This window comes from Rhinopithecus bieti, unplaced genomic scaffold (assembly GCF_001698545.2).
Source record: "Rhinopithecus bieti isolate Rb0 unplaced genomic scaffold, ASM169854v2 scaffold_2654, whole genome shotgun sequence".
NCBI classification, from domain to species: domain Eukaryota; kingdom Metazoa; phylum Chordata; class Mammalia; order Primates; family Cercopithecidae; genus Rhinopithecus; species Rhinopithecus bieti.
In genome coordinates, this window is record NW_016804048.1 from 1,565,832 (window position 1) to 1,590,754 (window position 24,923).

The 24,923-nt window shown below is 53.5% G+C and overlaps 1 protein-coding gene across 10 annotated transcripts in view; it reads right to left on the reverse strand.

Annotated features, from left to right (window-relative positions):
* Positions 1–24,923, reverse strand: part of TSPAN9 (tetraspanin 9) — a 208,530-nt gene that overhangs the window by 81,429 nt on the left and 102,178 nt on the right. For 6 of the 10 annotated variants that reach the window (XR_001883536.1, XR_001883537.1, XR_001883535.1 and 3 more), the window contains exon 1: positions 1,624–2,571. Coding sequence is in view for 4 of the 10 variants with exons in the window: in XM_017862869.1 (XP_017718358.1) it covers positions 1,624–1,959 (336 nt within the window). In the remaining 6 variants the exon portion in view is untranslated. Of the gene's footprint in view, positions 1–1,623; positions 2,892–24,923 lie in introns of those variants that run through there. The other 4 variants (XM_017862909.1, XM_017862915.1, XM_017862922.1 and 1 more) reach the window with 2 other exon arrangements.

The window sequence follows — 24,923 nt, forward strand, 5'->3', positions numbered from 1 at the left end:
GGCCCACGAGGCAGCCAGAGACATTCCAGTGGTGCTCGCCACCAGAAAAAGAATGAGACTATCTGCCCCAGCTTCCAAAAAACTCTAGGCACATGACAGGTAACATCCTAATACGGTGGCTGGAGGGTCTAACGCATGGTGACAACTAGGGGACTCCAACTCAAGTCATCTCAGACCAGTCTCTGGAAAAGCAGCCCACGCCCCAGGCAGGGAAGGGGGCTTCTCTCCCCAAGAGAGAAGACGAGGATGCCTGCCCCCACCCCAGGTGGCATGTAACCAGTGAGGTGAGGACAAGGAGGGAGACCATCACGGCAGCCCCTGTTGGACTGGAAAGGAAGCCCAGTCCTTCACGGACCAAGTGATTTGCCCAAGGTCACACAAGAAGCTAATGCAGAACCAAGACTGGAGCCCAGTCTTCTTCCTGTGCTTGCAATTCTACGGGAAAAGTCACCCCCTCCACACACACCCCACCCTAAAAGTTTTCAGCTAATGTGGATGACTCCACACAAAAGCTGAATGCCTCTTCAGCACAACCGCTTCTTCCTGACTGCACTCTGAATGACTTTCTCCTGCCCTCAGTGCTCCTCCTGGACCACCGGCAGTGGGCAGCTGACAGCCTCCAGCAGGCAGGACAGACTCTGGGACATAGCCAAACATCTGCGCTAAGTCGAGGCTTGGGTGAAGAAAGGCAGAGACGGCAGTTGGGATGAAGGAACGATTCGAGATGAATTTAAGAAGTTTTCAAATTTTCCTCACCAGTATTTCTTATGCACGTGCACATATGTGCGCACAGCCTCCAGAGTCACACAGAGGACAGAAAGCAATTCCCAGCTGCCCTACCCATTCATAACTTCTCTAGAAAAGGGCCTCTCACCAAGGACATGGGCACTCTGCTTGTCTCCCTTTGTCCCTTCCAGCCACTGGGGCTCCCAGAACCTGGAAGCACGTGGCCAGCCAGCTCCCTGCCTGGTCCACTGCAATCCCTCAAAAGCAGCAGCCAGCCACCCGATGGCAGCATGCCCCCACACCCCTCCTTTCCCACCCAGGCCCCAACCCGGGAGCATATCTGAGGACTAGCAAGCAGGTCCATTGGCTTGGGACAGGGGCTCCTCCTCTTTTTCCTAGGATTCACTGAAAGAAGTGGGAAGATATGGCCTCTACACCCCGCCCCCCTCCAACCCACTCCCATAAAATGCTGCAGATTGTATTCTTGTGCATTCAGGAGGAATATAAGAAGAAACTCAGAAATACATCCTCATTTGTGCCTATCTCCAACTCAAGCTCACAGCTGTTAAAAATTCTGACCCCACAGCCATTACTGCAGGCTGCCCAGTCGGAGGAACTTCCAGCTTAGGTTTTCTTATAGGGGAAGGAGGTGGTGCCAAACTTTGCCAGCCTCTTAGGAATAGAGCAAGTCTCTCCTGAAGACAGGCAAGCTGGAGCTCCCATTCCGCCACCAAAGAGAGGGAGAAAGGAAAGACAAAGGTGCATGAAAGGGGGACGGGGGCAATTTTTTTAAAAGCACACTTACCACTGTGCAGCGCCGAGGAGGGAGAGGGTATTCACGCTATGGTAAGCCAAGAGGAGAACAGGGCAAAGGGAGAGAGAAACGTAAGGACTTACCCAGAATATCAAATTGAAGAGGAACATCATGTACTTCAAGCAGCAGAGGCAGCCCCTGGCCATGTTGCACTTCTTAAATTCTAGGAGGAACACAAAGGACAGGTCCAGGTAAAACACCACGTACTTGCTGCCTTTGGGTGCATTGTACTTGTCGGTCTTAACGCCGGCCTCGGCGCGGCTCTGGCCCCGGGAGCCCGCGGTGCCGTAGAAGGCGCCGGCCGTGAAGCCGCGGCCGAACGGGCGGCCGGAGGTGGACGGCTTGGCAAAGTCCGAGTCCTTGCTGTCCAAAGATGGACTCCGGTGGATCGAAGAATCCTCGCTACTCGACTTCTCCATGCTCACGGCGTTCCCGGGGGGCGCGAGGGGCGGGGGGCATCGCTCCCAGAATGGGACGAAGGGGGCGCCCAAGTCGGGCGCGGGCTGCGGGCGGGCCGGCGGAACCTTGCACGCCCCCTCTCTGCACCGGGGCGCACTGGCGGCCGAACCCCGCGCCCAGGGGCTGCTGCCTCTCGGACCGCTCCCCGCTCCTGGCCGGCGGGCCCGGGAGGGCTCTGCGGCGCGGCGCGGCTGTCTGCGCGCTCGCGAACGATTCCCGGGAACCGGCTTGCCCGCGTAACTCAGAGTCTTTGGGGAGGCTGCAATTTGATTTCTCTTTCCAGGGCGTCAGCTCGCCTCCGGCCGCACTGGCCGCTCCACGCGAGGCAGAAGGGCACCGGGATCCAGGCTCCCTGGGCACACCTCTCCCAGCCCAGCCCAGCCCCAGCGCTGAGCCCCACCACTTGGCCGGCGCTCCGCCTCCTCTCGTTCCGCGACTTTGCGGAGCTGCCGCCGGCCCTGGGCTGCCCCGGTGCGCGGCGGACAGTGCCGAGGGATCCGCCGCAGCTGCAACCGCTGGGCTTTCCCTGCGAAATCCCGGCCCCGACTCGCGACTCTGAAATCGCCTGGAGCCCCCTCCCCGGGCCCTCGGCCCCGCCCCCTGCTTTGCATTCGACCAATGGGCGCGAGGCCTTCCCGGCCCCGCTGGGGAGCCACCCCCTCCCCAATGACACACTATCTTTAATGGGATTAGCGTTCCGCTGTGTGCCTAAACAAGTGCGCCGCGAACCCTCGCTAAATGTCAAGGGCTCTGCAGCTGAGGGGTGAACCAGAACCTTCAACGGAAAGCGCTGGTGTCTTTTACCCGAGGAAGGGAGCGGCGAGAGGAGGGGGATGGCTGGAGGTACCCACGGCCCAAGCAAGCCAGAGGAAAGGTCTGGGGAGAAGGACTGGATGGGGACAGAAGCGCGGCCGCTGTCGAGCTGGCCGCCGCCCCCTATGCACGTGGGGGCCTGTCCGGCCAGGGCACGCGGTCTCCCGGTTAGACCTACACACACTCTCTCACACACGTCCCCCATGCCTTTGCACACGTGGGTCTGGCTAGGGCGCACAGGGAGAAGGGACCGCAGGGAGGCGCGAGGTATGGGAAAGCGCTGGGGGCCTCCACGGGGTGCGCGCCGCCCTCCCCGCCCCCTCGGCGCGCACGCACGGGCGCGCACACACGCGGCTCCGCCAGGCTCCTGCAGCTGCGCGAACCCCTGCCCCCGCGTTCTCGGTTGGGACGCTGCGGCTGCTGGAACCCCAGGCAGGCTGACAGGGGCAGGTGGACGAAGCCGGGTCCTACCTTGCCTTTCCTCACCCTGTCTGTGCCAAGAGTGATGTAGGGGTGCTCTTGGCCACTGTCTGGGTGCTCTCCCGTGAGGTCAGAGAAACAGCAGGAGGAATGCTTCTGCTCGGGGCTTGGGAACATCCTACCGTAAAACACTGCAACTGGGCAGCCTCCCTTGGGCTGGTGCAGAAGTCTGCATTGCCGACCGGGATACCACATTTTGCAAATGATGAGGATTAGAAGACTTGCGGGTGGGGAACCCACCTCTCTTTTCCGCTACCCTTCCAGTCGCTCAGGAAGAGAGTACTGAAGGCACCGGAGGGTAGGAGCCACATTTTACCAGGTTCTGTAACCCCACCCCCTACCACAGGGCTTGGCCTCTGGGAGGCGCTCACTGGGGATGGCTGGATGGAAGAATTCATGTCCTACCTGGGGCTGTGGGTGTGGAAAGTCCTTCCTGGATCCCAGCAGGTATCATGTCACACCTAGAACTGTGTGCTAAACCCTGGGTCAGGCCGTTGAAGAAACAGATATGAGAAGTGGGGCTCCCTGCCCTTCAGGCAGCCACAATCCAGTTAGGAAGACAGGAGGGTATTAATCACCACAGCAGCACAGACGGGCAGACACAGAGCTACCACAACAGACATGGCCATTGTGGGAGGGGGACATGAATTCCAGCCAGAGGGACTTCCAGACCCTCATCACAGAGCTGTCGTGGTGACCTGTGCTGGTGGTGACCTGTGCTGGTGAGCCTGCAGCCTCACTGGCTCCCTGGCAGGCCCGCCTCCCAGACGTGAGAGCGCTCCCGTTCTGAGTGCAGCTCCCCTACTTTAAAGGAACCTGCAGTGGTTTTACCATCCTGAACCCTTTCCCAACTCAGATGGGGAGCCCAACAATAAAAGCTAGTGTGTATTACAGCCACCAGCAGCTACTCTCTCTGGCTTCGGCGCAGCAGCCCCACCGATGCTGTCTGCAGATGAAGGGGCAGATGTCTAGTCGCCTCCCGATGTAGCACCAGGGCTGCCTGACTGGCATGGCTAATGCCTTTTGTCCTCTGCAGCCTCACCTGGCCGCTCCTGAGGGGCCCATGGCTGCCACTTCATTCTCACAACATTCCTTCTTTGATTCAGGGATAGATCATTTACCAGCTGGACCAAGAGTCACAAGACCTGTTTTTCACTTTGAGCTCTTTTTAGCTGTGTGATCAAGGGCAAGGCAGTGTGCCTTTCTGAGCTCCTGTTTCCTCTTCTTTAACATGCGGATTAAAAGAGCTGGTGGATGTGAGGAGAGTCTGAGGACATGAGACTGAACAAATTGGGGGGGCTGATCCTACCAGTCTCAGGTGGGGAGCTGGTATCACGGAGGGCCCTTAAGGGTGGCCCCCTCTACTTCCTATTTTTCGTCTCTTCTCCCCAGCTTACACCTTGCCCAGGCAGAATGGTTTCCTCATTGTCCCTGGATCTTTCCACCTTCATTTCTGATTATAAATTAATTTGTGCCACGAGCCACTTCCTCAGAAGTCTCAGGACCTTGGGGTTCAGGGGGTCCCCAGCAGGTAGGGGGAAACAACAGGCAAGTAAGAGGAAGTGGAGGCTGCAATGCAACAGTTCTGCCTCCTCTGGTCACACTTGTCAAAGGGCACTGAAGTCATACCTGTCCGTCCCTGAGCAAAGCTACAGTGAAGTCCCATCAGGGCACCCAGCTTATGAATCTTATGATTCATCAGAATCATGAGAGCAACTTTGACGTGTAAGTCTTTATATACCCCCAGGAACCAAGCTTCCCACAACCTTACAAGATAGGTATACCCTATTATCCCCATTTTACAGAAAAGAAAACTGATTTCACAGCCCATGCTCCACACTCTCTTGGACTCTAAACAGTTTCTGCCCTTGAGAATCTTCCAGGCTAACAGACTCTTTATTTTTATTTTTATTTTGAGACAGAGTCTCGCTCTGTCGCCCAGGCTGGAGTGCAGTGGTGTGATCTTGGCTCACTGCAAGTTCCACCTCCCAAGTTCACGCCATCCTCCTGCCTCAGCCTCCCAAGTAGCTGGGACTACAGGCGTACGCTGCCACGCCCGGCTAATTTTTTGTCTTTTTAGTAGAGACGGGGTTTCACTGTGTTAGCCAGGATGGTCTCGATCTCCTGACCTTGTGATCCGCCCGCCTCAGCCTCCCAAAGTGCTGGGATTACAGGCGTGAGCCACCGTGCCCCGCCAGGCTAACAGACTCTTAAAGCACAACAGGGAACCTGAAATACCATGTCCTGATGTGAGGTCATTAGATAAAAGGACCCTGAGTATCAGGGGCAGTGCTCCTGGACTGCTAATGAGAAAGGCGAGTCATCACCCAGATGACCTTGAGTGACCTGACACAGGCTGGAAGAAGGAAGCTGGTGTGGGGAGATGCAGCGTAATCTAGTCCTATCTTAGGATGAAGGTGGTAGAGCAGCCTCAGGCAGGCAGCTCTAGGAACACGTCCCTCCTCCTCCCTCTCTCACCATTAGCACACCATCCATTGGTGCTGGCTTGTTCAAGATAGGAGGACGTGGAACAAGGACCCACGGAAGACACAAAGCTGAGTAAGACAAGGCGTGGGCCTCAAGGAGCTCAGGATCTAGCTGAAGCGACCCACCTTCTTCCCCCACTCACGACTGCAGCTAGAGAAGCCCATAGCAGAGTGATGCACAGAGCACAGACCGTGGCAGGATGGGCACCGAGCTGTCCCTTGGCCTCCCCTTGCAGAACGGTTCTATGAAGTGGGTGGCCAGCCTAGAAAGGCGTGAGTGTGGTAACTTCGGGAGGCAGGGAGGGGACAGGCCTGACTGAAGCAAGAGAAGGTGCTTAGAGGTCAAAGTGAGCTACCCTGTGGAGCCTTGCATGGCACATGAAAAGTCTAGGCTGCATCCTGCAGTGTCCCAAGCAGTGGGGCCCATGATTAACCGGTGCCCTAGGAAGCTGGGCCTGGCACTGGCATCGGGGTGGAGCAGAGGAGAGAGGTGAAAGATCGATGGCCGTGGCTACCTCGGTTCCTTAGACTGCGGGTACAGACGGAACAATCAGATAGAAATGGTGCTGCGAGACACCATCCCTCTGGCAGCTCCCGATCCTTCTCAGCTTGCCACCCAGGCGAGCTGGCAGGTGCAGGCTGCCCTTCAGGGGTTCTCTGAGCGTGTGAACAAGGCAGCCTGACTTCACTTTCCTTTTTTTTTTTTTTTTTTTAACAAAAAAAGTGAAGCAAGTACAGCATTCTCAGAGGGGAAGAAGAAAAGCGAATACATGAAATCAACATGCCACATCTCTGCTGGCTGGCAACTGGGGAGATGTGGGCTTTGGAGTAAATGCCAAGCTCTCTCTGCCTCTCTGTGAATTCCTCAGGCTGGCAGCATGAGACAGAGTTCAGTCTTTGGTCTCTCCCTCACCCACACACAATCAGAGTCAACGGGCCAGCCCACAGCCCCTTTCTGACCCATGCTGAATGTTCCCACATTTGACACAAGGTGCAGCTTGTGAGGCACCCTGTGCCTTTAAGCCTCAAACAAGGCAGCCCCCCAACAAAGCCAGGGTTCAGGTTGGACACAAAGTGGCGCCTGCCACCCAAAAGAGCACGTGAGACGGGCGCCATTTCAGATGGGAGAGCTACTCACCTCCCCCCGATATTTAAACTCCAAATATGGGATCTTCTTCAGCTATACAGAAAATGCTTTCATTGCTAAGCAAACCATTTAGCAACCGTGCCAAAAGAGAACGATGGAGAGGTCCCTAGCAGGGGGCCCACATAGTGGTGGGGAGGCTATAGGGCAGGTGCTTTCCTCTGCCTCAGAAATTAAACAGCTAGGAGATTGCGTGTTGCCACACTTGGCCATGATTCAGGAAGGACGGTAACAATGATGGTGAAAGGGTTAGGGTAGAAAAGAAGGAATGGTATTGTTATTTGTTTTTAATCTGTTTGTTTTTTTAAGTTTCTGAGACCAGTAAAGGAAACAAAGGCCAGGCGTGGTGGCTCACACCTGTAATCCCAACACTTCGGGAGGCCAAAGCAGGTGAATTGCTTGAGCCCAGGAGTTCGAGACAAACCTAGGGAACATAGTGAAACCCTATCTCTACAAAAAATACAAAACTTAGCTGGGTGTGGCGGCACGCACCTGTAGTCCCAGCAACTCAGGAGGCTGAGGCGGGAAGATCACTTGAGCCCGGGAGGTCAACGCTGCAGTGAGCCATGACTATGCGACCGCACTTTGCTTGGGTGACAGAGTGAGACCCTATCTCAAAAAAGAAAATTAAAGAAAAGAAAAAAATAAGCAGGGTTTGGCTTTGGTGGGAAAGTTCACAGACAGCAGGACACAAAGAGTAGCCAGGGTACCTCCCTGTCTGGAGAAAGGTCTGCTCCTCCCTCCTTCGACTGAAACTACAGTTTGCCCACCTGCCTCTGCTCTGGTCACTGAGCTTCTAAAAGAAGGCAGAGGCTGTGTCTGGGTCATTTTAGCCCACCCCCAGTGCCCATCAGTGACCACCCCACAGCAGGTACTCAGGAAGTGCTGGAGGACAGAGGGGAAAGGAAGACCAGCGTGCCTACATCTTGAGCTCTCCTCAAGGATAGCCTGACAGCCCCGAGTTCATTAACTAAAGGATGGGACCCAAGCCAGAAATCTATGGAATTGTTCCTGGAAAGCAGGCTAGCCAAGGGCGTCTGAATCTGAGGAGCTGAAACACCCAGCTACAGATAAGAGTGCAAATGCCACGCGGTCAACCTGTTTCACACACAACCATATCCCCAGCACGCAGCACAGCCTGGGATGGATGGATGGATGGATGAATGGATGGATGGATGGATGGATGCATGGATGGACAGACAGACAGAAGGACAGATAAACAAACGTATGGAGGAAGAGGTGGGAAAGATCTGAGGTAGAAAAAAGAGAAGACTGAGACAGGAGCAAGTCAGGGAACAGGGCAGCCCCTCGACCTCTGCCCAACTGGAGTGGGCTGGGCCTCTTGGAGGGGCTCCACGGAGCACAGCCAGGAGCACTGCTGCCCCAGCTCCGACTCTCTGGTGGACTCTCTTACACGTTCCCTAGTGTTACGTGTCACCTCTCAAAGCCCAAGAGCAAAGCTGCCCCCCGGCTATGGTCAGCCCTTGTCAGAGGCCACTCCTGGCTACCAGAAAACATGGCCAGGCACAGACCCTTGGCTGTGTGTGCGCTCTACCCATGACAGGTGGGCACACTGCTCAGAGCATGTACTGGGGCCTTTGGACAGGTCCATCAGCTTAGCTCCGAGGAAACAGGGGCACAGCTATAGACCAGCTACAGGAATCCTGCCCCAGCCGGGAGTACTGAAAATGTGGCTTCCACACCATGAGGAGTCAGGCAGGTGGTGTGGATTGTCACAAAGCCAACCTCACGCCCACTGTCCCTGAAACTGGCTCACACCACATGCCCTGGTGACTGTGGGTCATCTGGGCTCAGATGCCTTCAATGACCCCTGTCCATACCACTATCCAATTCAACCACAGAGAACAAAACTCTAGTAAAATAACAAAGGGGGAACACGCTGGGCTTTGGGACTAGATGAATCTGTGTCCAAATCCCATCTAGAGTGAGTCACCCCACTGCTGGATGGCCTAGAATGACCACTTAACTGCTCCATATCTGTTTCTTCAGCTAGAAAATAGAAATAATATGCACCTTCCCCAGCACTACGTCAAAAAATAAGGAATAAAGGTTACAAGGGAACACAGAAGGTGTTCAATGGATGGAGGCACTATTATCATTCCCAACAATACTTATTATAGTCAACACAGGCCCAGCTCCTGTCTAGCTACAGTGTAGCTGAACAAAGAAACATCAATACCTAATGTTGTGTGGCTGACATTCTAAGGGAAGTGCTGGTTGCCCTCCTCCTCCTCCTCAGGGAGGCCCTCAGCTCTGAGCCCTTGTCTCTTCTGCCCAGCTTTCCTGTATTTGACCATCTCCTCTGTTCCAGGGCCATCTGCATGCTGGTGACCCCTAAATGCACACCTGGACTTGACTTGTCTCCTGAGCCCCGAGTACAGATCCCCAATTCCTGCTTGTCATCCCCCTGGCTGTCTCACAGACAGCTCCAGGAGGGACTTGCCCCAAACGTGCTCCCTGGCACTATCCACCCCTTCTCAACAAATGGCTTAAGTTCTTACCCCACTGCTTATGCCAGAAGCCCCAGAATCATCTTTGGCTCCCGGCTGTCACTTGCTCCCACCTTGAAGCAAACACAAGTCCAAGCCACGGAGCCTCCCTGCACCTGGCATCCCCCCCGGCCCCGCCCTTGTCCAGCCCTGCTTCATGGCTCGCCCGGGGTCCTGTGGCAGCCCCCACAGCCCTCCATTCCCTCCTGCGACCATCCATTCACCAAGAGCAGCCAATGCGATCTTCCCACTCACGTGCCTCTCCACTGTAACCTCATCAGTGGCTTCCCATCGTACTTGGATTACAATTGTGTGTGTGCGTGTGAGTTTCCTAGTCTCCTTTTCTAGTACAGTTCCAATCCTTAGAGCAACCCTCCAGGGCGGGCACGACTGATCCCTGCCTTTCTCTCCAGCCCCCGTCCAACATTCTCTGCTCACCTGTTATTGCCACAGCCGTGAACTCTCGGCGCTCTGCCCTCCTCAGAGCCTCCGCCCAAGCTGTTCCCTCTACCTGGACGCTCTTCCTGGGCCCACTGCCTGGCTTCACTGTACTCACCCCTGAGCTCTTGTGAATCATTAAAGAAGGTCTATTCTGGTTTTCTGGCTGCCTCCCACTGTCAAAATTAAAGCCTCCTTTCTTTCAATACATCTCCTCACAGAGCCATTTGCCCTTTTTTTTTCTCATAGCAGTCACCGTCATTGGAAAGTCCACGTTTGTTAGGGTGACAATTTTACTGTCTGATTCTTCTACTAGACCATGAACCCCAGAGAGGCAGAGACTGCATCTGTCTTTCTCACTGCTTTACACCCAGTACCCAGTACTATTCCTGACCGACAGTAGGGGCCCAATCGATACCTGATGAACGCATGCAGAGGAGCTCAAGGGAGGGCATGCACAGGGCAGGCAGGGCCAGCAGGGAGGGCTTCCGGGGCTTTCCAGGTGTCTGATCGCCTCGTGCCACCTAAGGAACAAAGCCTGAGGACACTGATGACCTGTGTGGCCTCTAGTTGCTCAACCTCTGGTTCCTCAACTACAAAACAAGCAGGCTGGACTAGTTGTTTCTCTAAGGTTCCTTGGAGCCCTGAATTTCGCACCCTATGAAATGGGACTGGACAGGCACGGGGGAAGGGGAAGAGCACCTTGGCAGGGGGGCAGCTGGGCAGAGCCAGGGCACAGCAGAGGGCCCAGGACATTTGGGAGGCACCCACACGCTCCACTGGAATGAAGCTTTGCAGAAAGGGAGCCTGAAAGGAGGGTGGGCCAGAGCACAGATGACCCTGGATGCTAGTTTAAAATCTGCACAGGCGTGTCCCCATACCGCTCCTCTCAGCAAGTCCATCTCCTATACCTTTCTTGGCCTACACTCCCACCAAAATGAACCCACATCAAATTCCCCCTCATCCCCTGGCCTTTGCACTGGATGCTTCCCTCCTCCTGAAAGCCCCTTTCCCCCACACCCCGAATGGCTAACATCCACAATCCAGTTGGCATCAGGGTGCTGTCACCTCCTCCAGGAAGCCTCCTTGCTATACCAGTAACACAGAGTTAATCCTGCCATGATGCCACCTGTTCCCTGACCTTTCCCCACCCCCAAATTGTGAGTTCCTTGAATGCAAGGACTGTGTCCCTCCTCTTTGTCTTCCAAGCATTTGGCATTTGTCTAGCACACCGGTGCTCTGAAGTCACTGCTGAATGCATGAGTAGCAACAGGATCAACCTTTGTGTACACCTTAAGGTGAAAGCAGCTCTTTAGAAAAATCAGCCTTTGCTTGGAGCAGGGGAAGCTTTGCAAAAAGAGTAAGAACGGCCACTCCTGCAGGACAGTCATCTCCTCTTAGAGAAGGTTTACCAGGTAAGAGGGGGCGGCAGAGACTGGGCCCTAGAATAACGGGGCTGACAGACTGCCTGGACAAAGAGCCACCCACCTGGGGTCTCAGGCCCTGTTTTCCAGGAAAGTTCCAAAGCAGCCCCTCTTTCATCCTAAGGCCAATCAGCATCCCTGTCAGACCCTCAAAAGGGCCTGGAGTACGAGGCACTATGCTGGACAGACAGATGTACCTGACATACACATGTGCACACACTGAGCCCACTGCTCCTGGAAAACGGGAGAAAGAAAGCATTTGTTACGAGTACTTATCAAGGAAGGCAGGTGGCTGCGGGGAGGATGAGATAAGGCAGACCGCCGGGCACAGGGAAGTGTGATGAAGCCTACGACTTATTGCCATGCACCAGTGGAAATGTACTGACCCAGCAAATCCAATATTCCTAAACCACTCCATGGAGGGTGCTGACTTGCCAGCTGGGACGGCGCTCTGTGACCTCGCATCCAGCCTGACTGTGCAGCCAGGACCCTTCTGCTGATTTCAGGAGCTGCTGCCTGCTGCCTCCCTGGGCCCGCTCTCCCTCTACGGGGCTGGTACTGGAGCCAATGCAGAGAAAGGAAGTGTGAGAGCAGGACTTGGGGATGCTCTAAAGTGAAGAAGATGGAGAAGAACCAGTGCCCCAGATTCCACACTGCAGCCCTCAGGGGAGGGAGCCTGTGCATGTTCCACTCTCACTGATAGAGTGAGAGGTGTCTGGATGGGTGGCAGGGGCAGACTTGGGCACCCCAATGGCCGTCTTATGGCTCGAAGGCCCGAAATGCATGAAGTCACTTGTGGCCTCTGAACCTCCATCGGCCGCTCTGTAAAGTAAGGCAGGAGCACTGGCTGTCATCTCACTCTGTCTCTCTTCCCTCCTCCCCGTCAGGCTGGCCCACAGCTATGGAGCTGTCCTTCCAGGTGCCTCCCACTGAAGGGGGCCTCCTAAAGGCATCCAGCCCATCCAAAACCTGGAGACATCTTTTCTCATCTCAAGGTACTTGAGGTGAAAATGGTCACAACTCGCACCCTCAAATCAGCCATCCAGGCTACCAAACCTCTTACAATCCCAAAAGGTGCTTTCAAAGGCTCTTAGGTTGCTCCAGCCCGGGTCTGTTCCTGTTGTAACCCAGTCACACATGACTGGGCTGCCTCCTGTCTGCCAGTCTCCTGACCGGGCTCCCTGCACCCGCTCCCTCCTTAGCCACCCTGCCACATGCTGCCACTAGTACTGGCCCAAGGCAGAGCTTGGCACATGCCATCAGCTCAAAAACTTCCCCAGGGATTTAAACACAAATGCTCAAGCTTGTCACTGGGGCCCTTCTACATGGTACTCTGTCAGCCTTCTTCCCCACGAATCCCAGACCTGTGCCCTCTGCTTCCAGCAACACCAGCCCCTCGAGGTGCAGCCCACCCCTGTGCCTGCATGCACTGCCCTCCACCTCCAAAGACTCCCCCATCCTGCTTGGCCTTGAGGAGATGTTTCAAGGTTCATCTCAACTGCCACATCCTCCATGAAGATCCCCCAAAATGAAGAGAAACTCTTCTTGTTCTAGTCGTCTCTTTTGGACACTGATTTTACTCTGCATTGCATCACAGTTACTTGCATAAATGCTTTTTATTTGTACAAGACTAAAAGCTCCAAGGGGCAGAGCTTACCCGTGCTCCTCTTGCAGCAACCAGCCCAGCTGCATACATGGTGCACACTTAGGAAACTAAAGGGCAACTGAGTCCCTCCCACAATGCACAGAGCCCCCGAGCCGAGCCTCCACCTTCACCACACATACTTACTACCTCAGCGCACATATCGGACACCCTCTAACACTGCCCTCAGCCCATCTGGGAGGTATTCACCTTGATAGATCACAATCATGTGTCCTCTCTGGAGGCCCTCTCTGGAGTCACCCACCACATCCAGCCATCTACAGAAACCACTGGGGGGCTCAGATGTCCAGCCTGGAGCTCTGAGAATGTGGCTGGGCTCTGTGAGGCCCAGTGTGTCCGGGTGGCTGCAAGTCACTCATCCTCCAAGCTCCGGCCCCCAAGAGCCGCTTCCACATCCCAGCCAGGCCAGGCGCCGGGGCACACCTGCTCTTCCCCTCCCCCATACTGCTGCCAGAGGAAATGCCAGCCCGAAGCCACGGCCAGCTGGACACAGCAGGGACACGCCCTAGGCACTGATGCTGCCCCCTCCCTTCCTCTGCCACCCAGGCCTGGGCCTGACTAGCACCCTGGTGCGGCCCCCACCCCTCCATGCATGTACATTCCCCCTGCCACTCTGTCTGCTTCCTGCAAAGACGAGCACACAGCAAGCACAGTGGTGCTGCAGGAGCCTGGCAGGGCACAGAGCAGGCCACCCCAGCGCTGTGGAATCCAGGGAGACACCGACAGCTCCCTGAGTGCAGGACACATGTGTTGAATGAATGAATGAATGAATGTGAGCATGCTTGTTTCCTCATCAGTATAACGGCGTTAAGTGTGACCGTGAGGGACAGATGAGGCGGTGTCTGGGAAACTACTTTATCAAGGGGGGGCAGTTGTCTTCGGAACTTTTCACCCCCACACACCACAGCCAGCCATCACACTTCACAGGAGCTTGATAAAAGCGAGACACCTATGCTCATGAAGCAATCCCTGCAGAGTTCTCCAGCGCCCATAGGTACACCACCCTGGGTTTGCCACGACAGATGTTCCCTAGGAGAATTAGCCTTTATGGAGCAAACGCTCCATCTGCATCTGGGCGAAGAGCAATAAAATGAAAAGGTGGAACAGAAGGACCCCTGAGTACTTGTGGGAACTGGGGGCTCGGCCTGGGAGTGCTCCAAGGACCTGCCCAGGGAGAGTCTGGCCCATCAGGAAGGGCTTCTTAGAGAAGGGGTGCGTGCTGGGCTTGCATGGCATCCAGACAGAGCGAGGACAGAGGAGAGGGAGGCCTGCGCGCCTGAATGCCACAGGCAAAGGCCTGTTCATTGTGACTCTTGCAGCTTTTTCGAAGGACTTTCATACTAATGATCACATCTGATCCTCACCACACCCCTGCAAGATAGGCAGGGAAGTTGTCCCAGTTTGTAAATGAGGGAACAAAAAGCCAAAAAGAGACGAGCACTCGTCTAAGCAAGTTAGGAGAGCTGGGACCAGAACCTGTGTCTCCTGACTTCCAAAACAGTGAGCTTTCCTTGCACTAAGCGGCCTTGCCTGGGTCCAGTGCGGGGCCCTGCTTTTATGGACGAAGCTGGCCACTCCTGGACATACGGATACCCATGCCACATGCACAAAGGGAGGCAGAGGAAGAAAGGAAGCAGGCTGAGAGGACGCTCATGCATTCAGGATTACCCAGCTAGGAAAAGCAGAGACGCCCCACATCGCAACACCAAAGGACAAGCCCTGTCAATCCTGGAAAACACACCACTGCCCCACCAACCCCAACCTTCATCACCCTCATCCAGTGTCCTCTGTGCTCTTTCTGACCACACGGCGTGAACACAGGTGATCTGCCAAGTGAAAGAAAACAGAAGCCCTCCCCTTCAAAAGCACAGCACAGGTAGAGTAGAAGTAACAAGCCTGTGGTGGGCTGGTAGATGTTCAACAACCAGCTCTCTGGGGGAAAAGCCCCGATTCATAGTGCTTGCCAATGCTGTGGTGTAAATACTCCCACCACGGCCAATTTCAAGCTACCCGCAGGCAAATGTTCTAATTACTTTCTAATAGGCTCTCAAGAACCAGCACAAGTAGGCTCCAGCAAACCACTGTAACAAACCCATCTCCCTCCCTCCAAAGGAAACTCCAGCAGAGAAAAGAAACCCAGCATCATCCTGCCCCCTCCTCCCCAGGAGTAAAAGTGTCAGGTCAGAGCTTGGGGAATAGAAACAGAGGCTGGACAAGCCACAGGGAAAGGATGGGGCAGCCCTCTCTCTGGTCTCCGGGGCCTCCCCAAGAAAACACAACTGAAATTAGCTCTTAGACTACAGGGATTCTGTCTCTTAAGTGAGACCATGCCACTGCTCTGTGCAAAACCCGCTAATGCCTTCTCATGTCTCTCAAATAAAAAGTTCTTAGAAAAAGTTGCATGTATACACACACATACACACACATATACACACACACAAACTCCTGGCCCACTCACTCCACTCCAGCTACATTGTCTTCTGTGCTATTTCTTACATTAGCGCCTTTACATTGGCTGTCTCCTCTGCCTGGAATATTCTTCTCTTAGATCTCAGCATTGCCACTTCTCTCAGCTCCTGTAAACCTCCACTCAAAAGGCATCTTCTCCATGAGGCCTTCCCTGACCACCCCATTGAAAACTCTGCCTCCCCCAGCACACTCCATAGCTCTTCTCCTGCTCTGCTTCACTTACTGCTGTATTCCCAAAGCTACGAACGGAGCTTCACACAAGGCAGGTATAAGTATTTTTGAAAGAATGAATGAATGCCTGTGAGAAGTCTTTCCCAAACCCCTACGTGCCATCTTGGCTTCCCAAGAGCAGGCAGCTGGGGAGTGAGGGCGCCCTGTAGTTAGCGCCTGCCCAGCTGAGACTCAGCATACTGCGTTCTTGCCTCGGCCTTCACATCTGTGACCTGGCACAGCTGCACCCTCCATCCCAACTTCGCACTTCATTTTCTCTCTTTATTTAGGCTCTAATGGGAACCTACATGACTAACGCTGGGCAGTACCAAGGGCCGGGGCTAAGGCCAAACAGGACACCAAGTCTGAAGGCCCCTGAGCTCTGCAGTGAGAGGCTCCAAGGTCAGGTTCAAGGCATTCTCTTAAAAGGTCTAGGAAAGACGAGCCCTTTGCTTCCCCTCTGCACCAGCCACACCCCAACTCCAGCTACATCCATTCCCCATTCTCCAGCTCTGGGCCTAGAAGAAACCCCCCAAAACATTCTCTACCCCAGTGGTTAAAGCCAGCAGAGCCCCAAGCCCAGGCGGCTGCCCCACCAGGCCTCAGGCGGGCTCCCCACACGCCCAGCGGCCAGCTCACGCTGCTATTTTAAGCTCTGCGGGCCCAGCTGCAGCACGTAGCCACAGCAGGCTGGCAGCCGGGGTGGAGGTAGGGAAGTAAACTCACCAAGGAGTGCTGACCTGAGGCGCTCAGAAAGGGGAAACTGGTCATCCCCTTACCACCACCCCTTCTCTACACAGACTGGAAACTCCCAGGCCCACCCTCAAATCCACCAGCCATGGGGAAAGGGAGTCAGGAGCTGCACTGGGCACGCCCACATTCCATTTCTGAAAGTGACCCCCTGAGTTTCCACAGCAAAATGACTCCTAGCCCCACCCTGCCAACCCCTAGACATTCCAGCAAAGCTATAGCAAGCACAGCACCCATATTCCAGGTACTAACATGGACAGATACCAAAAGCACAGGCCAAAGAAAGGAGTTAACCTGCTACTGTCTGAGATGGCTTATTCACCGAGTCCCCCGACTTCCTTCTCCCTCCCCGTCTCCCCTCAGTGACTGTGCACAGTGCCAGGCACACAGCCACACTCAGTAAATACTTGCTGATTAAATGACTGCTTCTAAATGCATGCTAAAACCAAACATGATGGAAGTGGTCTAGGGATAACGCAGTCTTCACTACTCTTATCATGAGCCTCGTGATTATCTGCGTTTCTGCTGACCTCATTGGACACTGAAACAGAATAAAGACTACAGAACCAAGGAACCAATGGAGTTTAGTAATAAAGCAAGGATGCCTCCCTGCTGGCCAGGGAGGAAGTCTGCCATTGCACCACTCCAGTGGGACAGTTACACTGCATTCCCTGTGAACTGTGCCCCTGAAGTTGTGCAACACAGAGACCCTGTTCTAACCCCCGCTCTGCCATGGACATCCAAGCCTCTGAGAGCTGGCTTGAGAAGGAACGCACAGAACAGGAATTCCGGGTGCAAGCTATTCCCATCCCCAACCTCATACTGCAGAGCATCAGTAAAACCATGCAGGGCAGGATGGGCCACATGTGCCCGGGGCTACTGGCAGCATCCCGCGGCTCTAATCGCTCAGCTGAAGCAACATTGGCCCCAGGGAAAGAGGAAGGAAATCCAGACGGTACTATCATCAGGGAGCTCTGCTACCTTTCCCCTTGCTGCCTGTCTCTCTCAAGACTAAACCAGCCACCTAGACCTTAAAGAAACAGATTCATTACCTGGACTGGGGGGAAGAGGGAAATTCCCTGGACTCTTTCTTTCTTTCTCTCTTTCTCTCTCTCTTTCTTTTTTTTAAATAGGGTCTCACTCTGTGACCCAGGCTGGAATGCAGTGGCACAATCTCAGCTCACTGCAGCCTCTACTTCCTGGGTTCAACTGAGCCTCCCACTTCAGCCTCCCAAGAAGCTGGGACTACAAGTGTGCACCACCACGCCCAGCTAATTTTTATATTTTTTCTAGAGACAGGATTTCGCCATGTTGCCCAGACTGGTCTCAAACTCCTGAACTCAAGCGATCTGCCCACCTCGGCCCCCCAAAGTGCTGGGATTACAGGTGTGTACCGTGCCTGGCTGGATTTTCTCATTGAAGGAAGATCCCAGAAGCTATGGGCCTTCAGAGATCATTTGGCCTACTTCTCCCTCCCACTCCCTTCCCTGGCTTCAGTCAATCCAGACCGTTCTGGACATTTCTATTACAATTGTAGAAGCAATGACAACAGCCTGCATTTACAGAAAAATGGACGCTGTTCAAAGGGATTCCACATACGTGACCATCACAAAAGCCCTAGGAAGTCACTGCAGCAGACTACAAAAAGATTCCAAAGGTGAAGTGGCAAACACCGAGGCCAGTCGCCGAGTAGACTGGAACCCGGGTCTTCACACAACTAGTCCACTGTTCTTTCCCAAATGCCGAGCTCCCTCTAAAACTTTTTCTCTAAGCGTGGGTCCCAGGCCAGTTGCTCCAGAATCCTTGGGTATTTGGTGATGAATGCAAATTCTGGGGCTCACTCTGGCCTAAAAGTATCTGGAGGCAGAATGTTGATAACCTGCCCTGTGAATGCTCTGCGGGGGATTCTAAACTGTGTTAAACCCTGACGGCCCCTGCTTTTTCTATTGCCTGGATCTAACTGACTCGTCCTTTCACTAACCAAGCAGCAGCTAATCTCCAACCACCACTAGCAACTCTCCCCAAACTAGAGCCTCTCTGGGTACAAAACCTCCATTGCTGTCCTTGGGTTTGTCTCCCTGAAGATACATGTGCACCTAATCGCCAAGGTGACACTTACACATTTCTGTCAGGACCTGGAAGTCACGCCAGCTGGGGAGACAATCCTGGCCAAATTCTCCTCTCCTCACCTTGAGAAGGGACGGATCTAAGATCTGCCTAAATCCCTCTGTTCAGCCCAAGCCCATATTCCAGATGTGCCTAGCACAGAGGGATGCAGTGGGAGAGAAAGGAAAGGAAGAAGCACCATGAAATCACTCCAGAGTTGCCTTTCTTTATGGCACCCTGGGGCCCCCACCCCTCCAGAAGCTTTCTCTGAACCACTTGGCCACCGAGGGTGCTCCCACTTGTATGCGTCATCAGCAGTGGCGCTAGCTCTGCCTTTGACTGTTCACTTTCAGGTACCCCCTAACCCCAGCAAAGCCAACAGAGCAGATCCCCAGTATTCCGAGCCTCAGTCCCAGAGACAGCTCTCAACCTGCCTCAGGCATCTGTCTCCCACCATGCAGCCCTGACCCTGTCTCCACCACTCCATGTTGTGCTCAGCTCCTGACTGGCTGTTGCAGCCTCAGGGAGGGCTGCGTGGCCTGGCTCGGCTCTCTGCCTGCCTGCCCCAATTCTAGGCTCCAATTAGCCTCCCCTCCCTTGGCATGGAGGCTCCTCAGGCTGATGGCCCAGTTACAGATCCCTACCTGGTGGTCCCAACACACAACTTCCTCCCACTTTCTCCCACTCACTGCCTCTCGACCACACGGCCTCACTGACAGCCTGAGGGGCAAGTCTCTCTTTGCAGACAGACCTGTCAGCTGCAAGAGAATGGGGTGCCAGTTGTATTCCTGCTGAGTCCCCTTTAGCATCTCCCACACCCTAGTCACATGCCAGTTGCTCAACAGCACTGCTGAATGAATGAATGGGCAGACGAATGAATGAGGAACTGCAGCCCGGCCAACTTTTCTGGTGGTATTTAGTGCAAAAAAAGAAAAAAAAAGGGTAGGAAGAGGGAAGAAAGTCATAGGAAGGGAAACAGAAAAGAGCTCACTCACATAAGGCCAAGAACAAGGCCATTAGCTCAGAGGAGGCCGTGGGCCCCAGGCAGCCTTGAGTGGGCACAGCAACAGCCTTCCTACCTTCCAAACCCTGAAGCCCCCACCCTCCATCAGTAACTGGACTTAGCAAATTAGCAGTTTCTTCATTCCGCCAAGCAGAACACCCCCTAAGCAGAAAGCCAGTCTGATCTGGATGAATTAATTGAGTAATTAACTTCCCTGATCTGCTCCCTCCCAGCCCACCTTTCAGAAAGGGATGGCAATGCCCCACAGGAGGGCTGACTGGGGGCCGGGGGTTCGGAGGGCTACAGCCTTCTCCACCAGCCCCAAGTTGCCAAAAATTCCTGTCTACCCTACATCACACACAGGCCTCCAAAGACCTCAGAGCCCCCTGCAAGGCACACAGGCCTCCAACACACAAACACAAGCGCACAACACATGTGCACATGCATGTCCACACACTGACTACAGGAACACCTCTCAGTCAGCTTGGATTCTGGCTGCGGTTCCAGTTTTGAGCTCAGGCACCCATGGAACACTGCAGGCGGCCTGTCAGATACAGCAAAGGAGCAGGGAGAAGCAGGTAAAATGAATCTGGAGAAAAGACTGAAGCGAATCACAGAAAGTAAGAGGCAGTGCAGGGCAGAGGGAAGGGTACGAGGGCTGGGGTCAGAAGGCCCAGGTGTGAGTCCCAGTTCTGTCTCCTAGGGACAATGTGACTTTAGGCACGTCACTTAACCCATAAGCTTCAGTTTCCCCATCTACAAAATGGGCATTAAACCCTACCTCCCTTCTGGGCTGTCCTAGGATGAAATGAGCTCACTAGGTGTTACTGATGTCCAGTCTCCTCCCCTCTGCTCAGGCCAGAGGTTACCAGGCAGCTTGGCTGTCATTTCTCAGCTCTCACTACCACGGGCACTGCCTCAGGATTCTGGGCCCCACCTGCTCACCTCCACTTTCTGCCTTAGAGATGTGGATGAGGTGTAGGGGGACATGGGTCAAATCAGACCTATCTTATTGAAATCCCAGCTCTGCCCCATGACAAGGCACGTTCCTTCTCTGCATCTCAGCTTCCTCGTCTGAATTATGGATACAATAAATGTTCAACCACACACACAGTTGACGATCTATGTCCAGGGCCCAATTCCGTGCCTGGCACACACCACACTTCATACACAGTAGATAATATCTCTTTTAATTATCATGGCCATGATGATTCTGGCTAATGGAATTAGTCTTCCCCTCTGGAGTAGTAAAGCAGAGGCCTAATTCCTCTCCCAGGTGCCAGCCTCTCGAACATAAGATGGTGCCACGTGCCCCGAGTCTTCTCTTCCCCAAGCAAACATCCCCCCCACCCATCTTTCCACTGTGACTCATGCCAAAGCCCCCTGCCCAGTCTCCTCCTTGCCTCTCCTGGTCTACCAGTGCCCTCCCTAAAATGCAGGGCCCTGAACTCCTACATCTGAGCCATACAGTACCTCTAGCCCCACCTAAGCGCCTGGCACACAGCAGGTGCACAGAAAAATAGAATAACTTAGTGGATTCATAAGTCAGGACTCTGTTTATCATTTTAGTATGAAAAATAATCCTGTTAACCTAAGATCCTAAGACCTCTGTCTCAGGATCAAATTTATTTTAGAAAGCTGATGTTAAGGTGATGCAGACCTTGTTAAAAAGGGCTCATCTGAGCTTCCTGGGTGAGAGGCACTTACTCTGGACACATCGACGAAAACAAAGAAGGTGAAAATCCAATTTCAAGAAATAAAGCATCTGAGTTATAACAGATATTCAACTGTGACCCACATAAATTAACCTGTTAATTGTTTCCATTTGCTTTCATCTGTATCAACCCCTTGCTTTTCAAACTGCAGCTTGTGACCCATTATTGGGTTATAAAATCGGCTGAGTGGGTCAGAAGACTTTTTTTTTTTTTTCTTTTAGAGACAGCATCTCGCTCTGCTGCCTGGGCTGCAGTGCAGTGGTACAATCATAGCTGACTACATCCTTGAACCCCCAGGTTCAAGTGATCCTCCCGAGTAGCTAGAAATACAGGTATGGGCCACCAGCTTAGCTAATTTTATTTTTTTGTAGAGACGGGGTCTCACTATGTTACTCAAGTAACCTTCCCACCTCGGCCTCACAAAGTGCTGGGCTTACAAGCGCGAGCCACCGTGCCGAGCACAGAAGAGTATTTTTAAAAAATAAAACAGAAAACACCAGAATGTATCTCACATGGTAAAGATAAGAATTATTTCATGAAACACTTTCTCAGGTGTAGCTGTGTGTGCCCTGAATTACAATGTTTGGAGAAACAATGCCCTGGGTCTTGAATGGTGACACGAACCACAAGTCTCGGAACACGGGTTGACTGCTCATGAGAATACACACTTTCTAGGCATGAAACTCAGAGCTGCTTACTTTCTGCAAGGATCTGCACCTGGCCAGGAAGCTTTACCAGCTGCAGGAAATACACTGGGATTCACTCTCAAGATGGAGATGTGCCAAAAAGTTACGTGTACTGTGAGAAGAGGCAGCGCAGTGTATTTCCTGTCAGTGGAAATGTGTCCCTGAGTCGGTCAATCTGACCATTATCTGTCAGATAGAACTCTGGCTGAGAATCTGGATTTCAGATGCTCACCTGCAAAACGGGGAGAATAGTGCCCCCAAATCTGGAATGGACAATATGTAACATGGACTCTTTATTCATGGATTCATCACTTGATTGCTGAAACAAATCAACATTGGTTTAAAAAAATGCATGAAGCTAGCTCAGAACAGAACCACACCTTCCTAACCTATTAAATTAGAGAAAACCAATTCTAAAGCAAGCCCATATTTTACCCGTTACAAATTCTCCTCAGCTGTCTGCCTCATGTGTCTCCAGGAGACACCACCTCCTGCTGGTTCTCCAAAACAGAAGGAAAACATCACGCCCTCACGCATCTGAAAGCTCTGTGCAGGGAGGGGGACAATGGCTTCATCTCTTGTTTCACTTAGGGCAGAATGAGAGGAATGGGCTTAAAATGCAACAGGAAGCCTGCAGAAGACAGAGCTGTTAAAGACGGGAACAGGTGACTGAAGCAGGTGCTAGCTGCCATCCTGGGCCAGTTGAACCCCACCCCACCTGGAGTCAGAGCGGGCTGAGTGTCGGGGTGTGTAATGCACCCAGCACGGTCCCTTCCTTCCTAGATGACTTTGGGAGGTGCCTTCCTGTCTGCAGCATCCATGGTTCCAGGATGAGGCAGGATGATGCATGTGGGGTTGCCACAAACAATGGGCCCTCTCGGCCGGGCCCCGCAGCCTATTTCCAGCTCCTGATAGTTCCTGTCTAATGCCAACATCGACAGAGGAATCCAGGGCATCCTGGGCCCAGCATTGTTCAAATCACACATTCCTCTTCAGAGAAAGCTACAGAATAACTCTCATTCCTCCACCCTCCCAGGAGAAACCACATCAGAGAATGAGCAACCAGATCCCCACGTGTGATGGGGACCAAGGGGGATGGACGGGAGCCACAGGGTGTCTCCACCATTGTCCATCACATCCCCCACAGCAGATGCAAAGAATGCCCAGAAAGCTCGCCTGCCTGACCCACAGCTAAGCCCACCCTCAAACCACACAGCCACGGGCAAGTGGGCGCGACCAGAGGCCCACCTGTACCCCCACCCAGACACACCACATTCTAAGTGTTAATGTTTCTATACCACCTATCTCGTTGACATTTTGTGAAAACCGCAACTAAACTCTCAGGAAAGGGAAGAAGAGATGTTTATGGAGAGCCTACTAAGCATCACGCGCCGGGTTAAGCATAAGCATCAGAAACCCCTTCATCTGGCCAGGCGCAGTGGCTCACGCCTATAATTCCAACACTTTGGGAGGCCAAGGCGGGCAGATCACCTTAGGTCAGGAGTTCAAGACCAGCCTGGCCAACATGGTGAAACACCGTCTCTACTAAAAATACAAAAGTTAGCCAGGTGTGGTGGCACATGCCTGTAATCCCAGCTACTTGGGAGGCTGAGGCAGGAGAATCGCTTGAAACCAGGAGGCAGAAGTTGCAGTGAGCTGAGATCGCACCACTGCACTCCAGCCTGGGCAGTCGGAGTGAAACAACTCTTTCTCAAAAAAAAAAAAAAAAAAAGGAAAAGAAACCCCTTCATCTCTGTGGGTCGCCAGTCACAGCTGAAGACAGAAATGCAAATACAGGAAAAAAGCACAACTGTTATGCTAAGCACTGTACGGAGAGTGGATACACGGGTAGGGAAGACGGTGAGAAAAAGTCACAAAAAAAGGTAAGAACGGCAGAGATACAGAAGCATACGGGGGAACAGGCCAGCACTGCCCATCCCTGATCAACACCACTACATGATAACACCACTGCCCTGTGTGCCCATGGCACCATGCTGCCTGCAGAACAGAAACCTGCACGACTGAGGGCCAGGGGCTAACCATCTGCCCAGAGACCCATCGGCGGGCAAGACACGGCCCAGACACAGCTGACAGGACCTCACACCCGTGGCAGACAAGGACACTGGCCGTCACCCGCCTGTCCTTCTTGAGTAAAGTGGGCTCTGGCTGAATCATTCTGTGATTAGGAATGTCACTTCTTTGTTTCCTAGTTGTAAACTTGGGAACATTACAAATCATGGAAATCCAAATTAAAACAACCAAGCCATCACTGTTTACCTATCAGGTTAAGGCTGGGGGCAGTGGCTTACTCCTGTAATCCCAGTACTTTGGAAGGCAGAGGCAGGCAGATCACTTGAGGTCTGACGTTCAAGGACAGCTTGGCCGACATGGCAAAACCGCATCTCTACTAAAAATACAAAAACTAGCTGGGCATGGTGGCAGGCGCCTGTAATCCCAGCTACTCGGGAGGCTGAGGTAGGAGAATCCCTTGAAACTGGGAGGCGGAGACTGCAGTGAGCCAAGATTGGGCCACTGTGCTCCAGCCTGGGCAACACAGTGAGACTCCATCTGAAAAAAAATTTTTTTGGCCGAGTGTGGTGGCTCAAGCCTGTAATCCCAGCACTTTGGGAGGCCGAGGCAGGCAGATCATGAGGTCAGGAGATCGAGACCATCCTGGCTAACACAGTGAAACCCCGTCTCTACTAAAAATACAAAATATTAGCCGGGTGTGGTGGCAGGAGCCTGTTGTCCCAGCTACTTGGGAGGCTGAGGCAGGAGAATGGTGTGAACCCGGGAGGTGGAGCTTGCAGTGAGCTGAGATAGCACCACCGCACCCCAGCCTGGGCAACAGAGTGAGACTCTGTCTCAAAAAAGATTTTTAAGTGACAAAATACCTAACAGCTTAAATTTTTTTTTTTTTTTTTTAATTTAAACAAGGCTACTCAATGCTGGCAAGAGTGTGGCACATCTCCTGGGGGTCCCACCACCTCCCCACTCCCCTGGCTACCTCTTGCTCACGGACCCCTA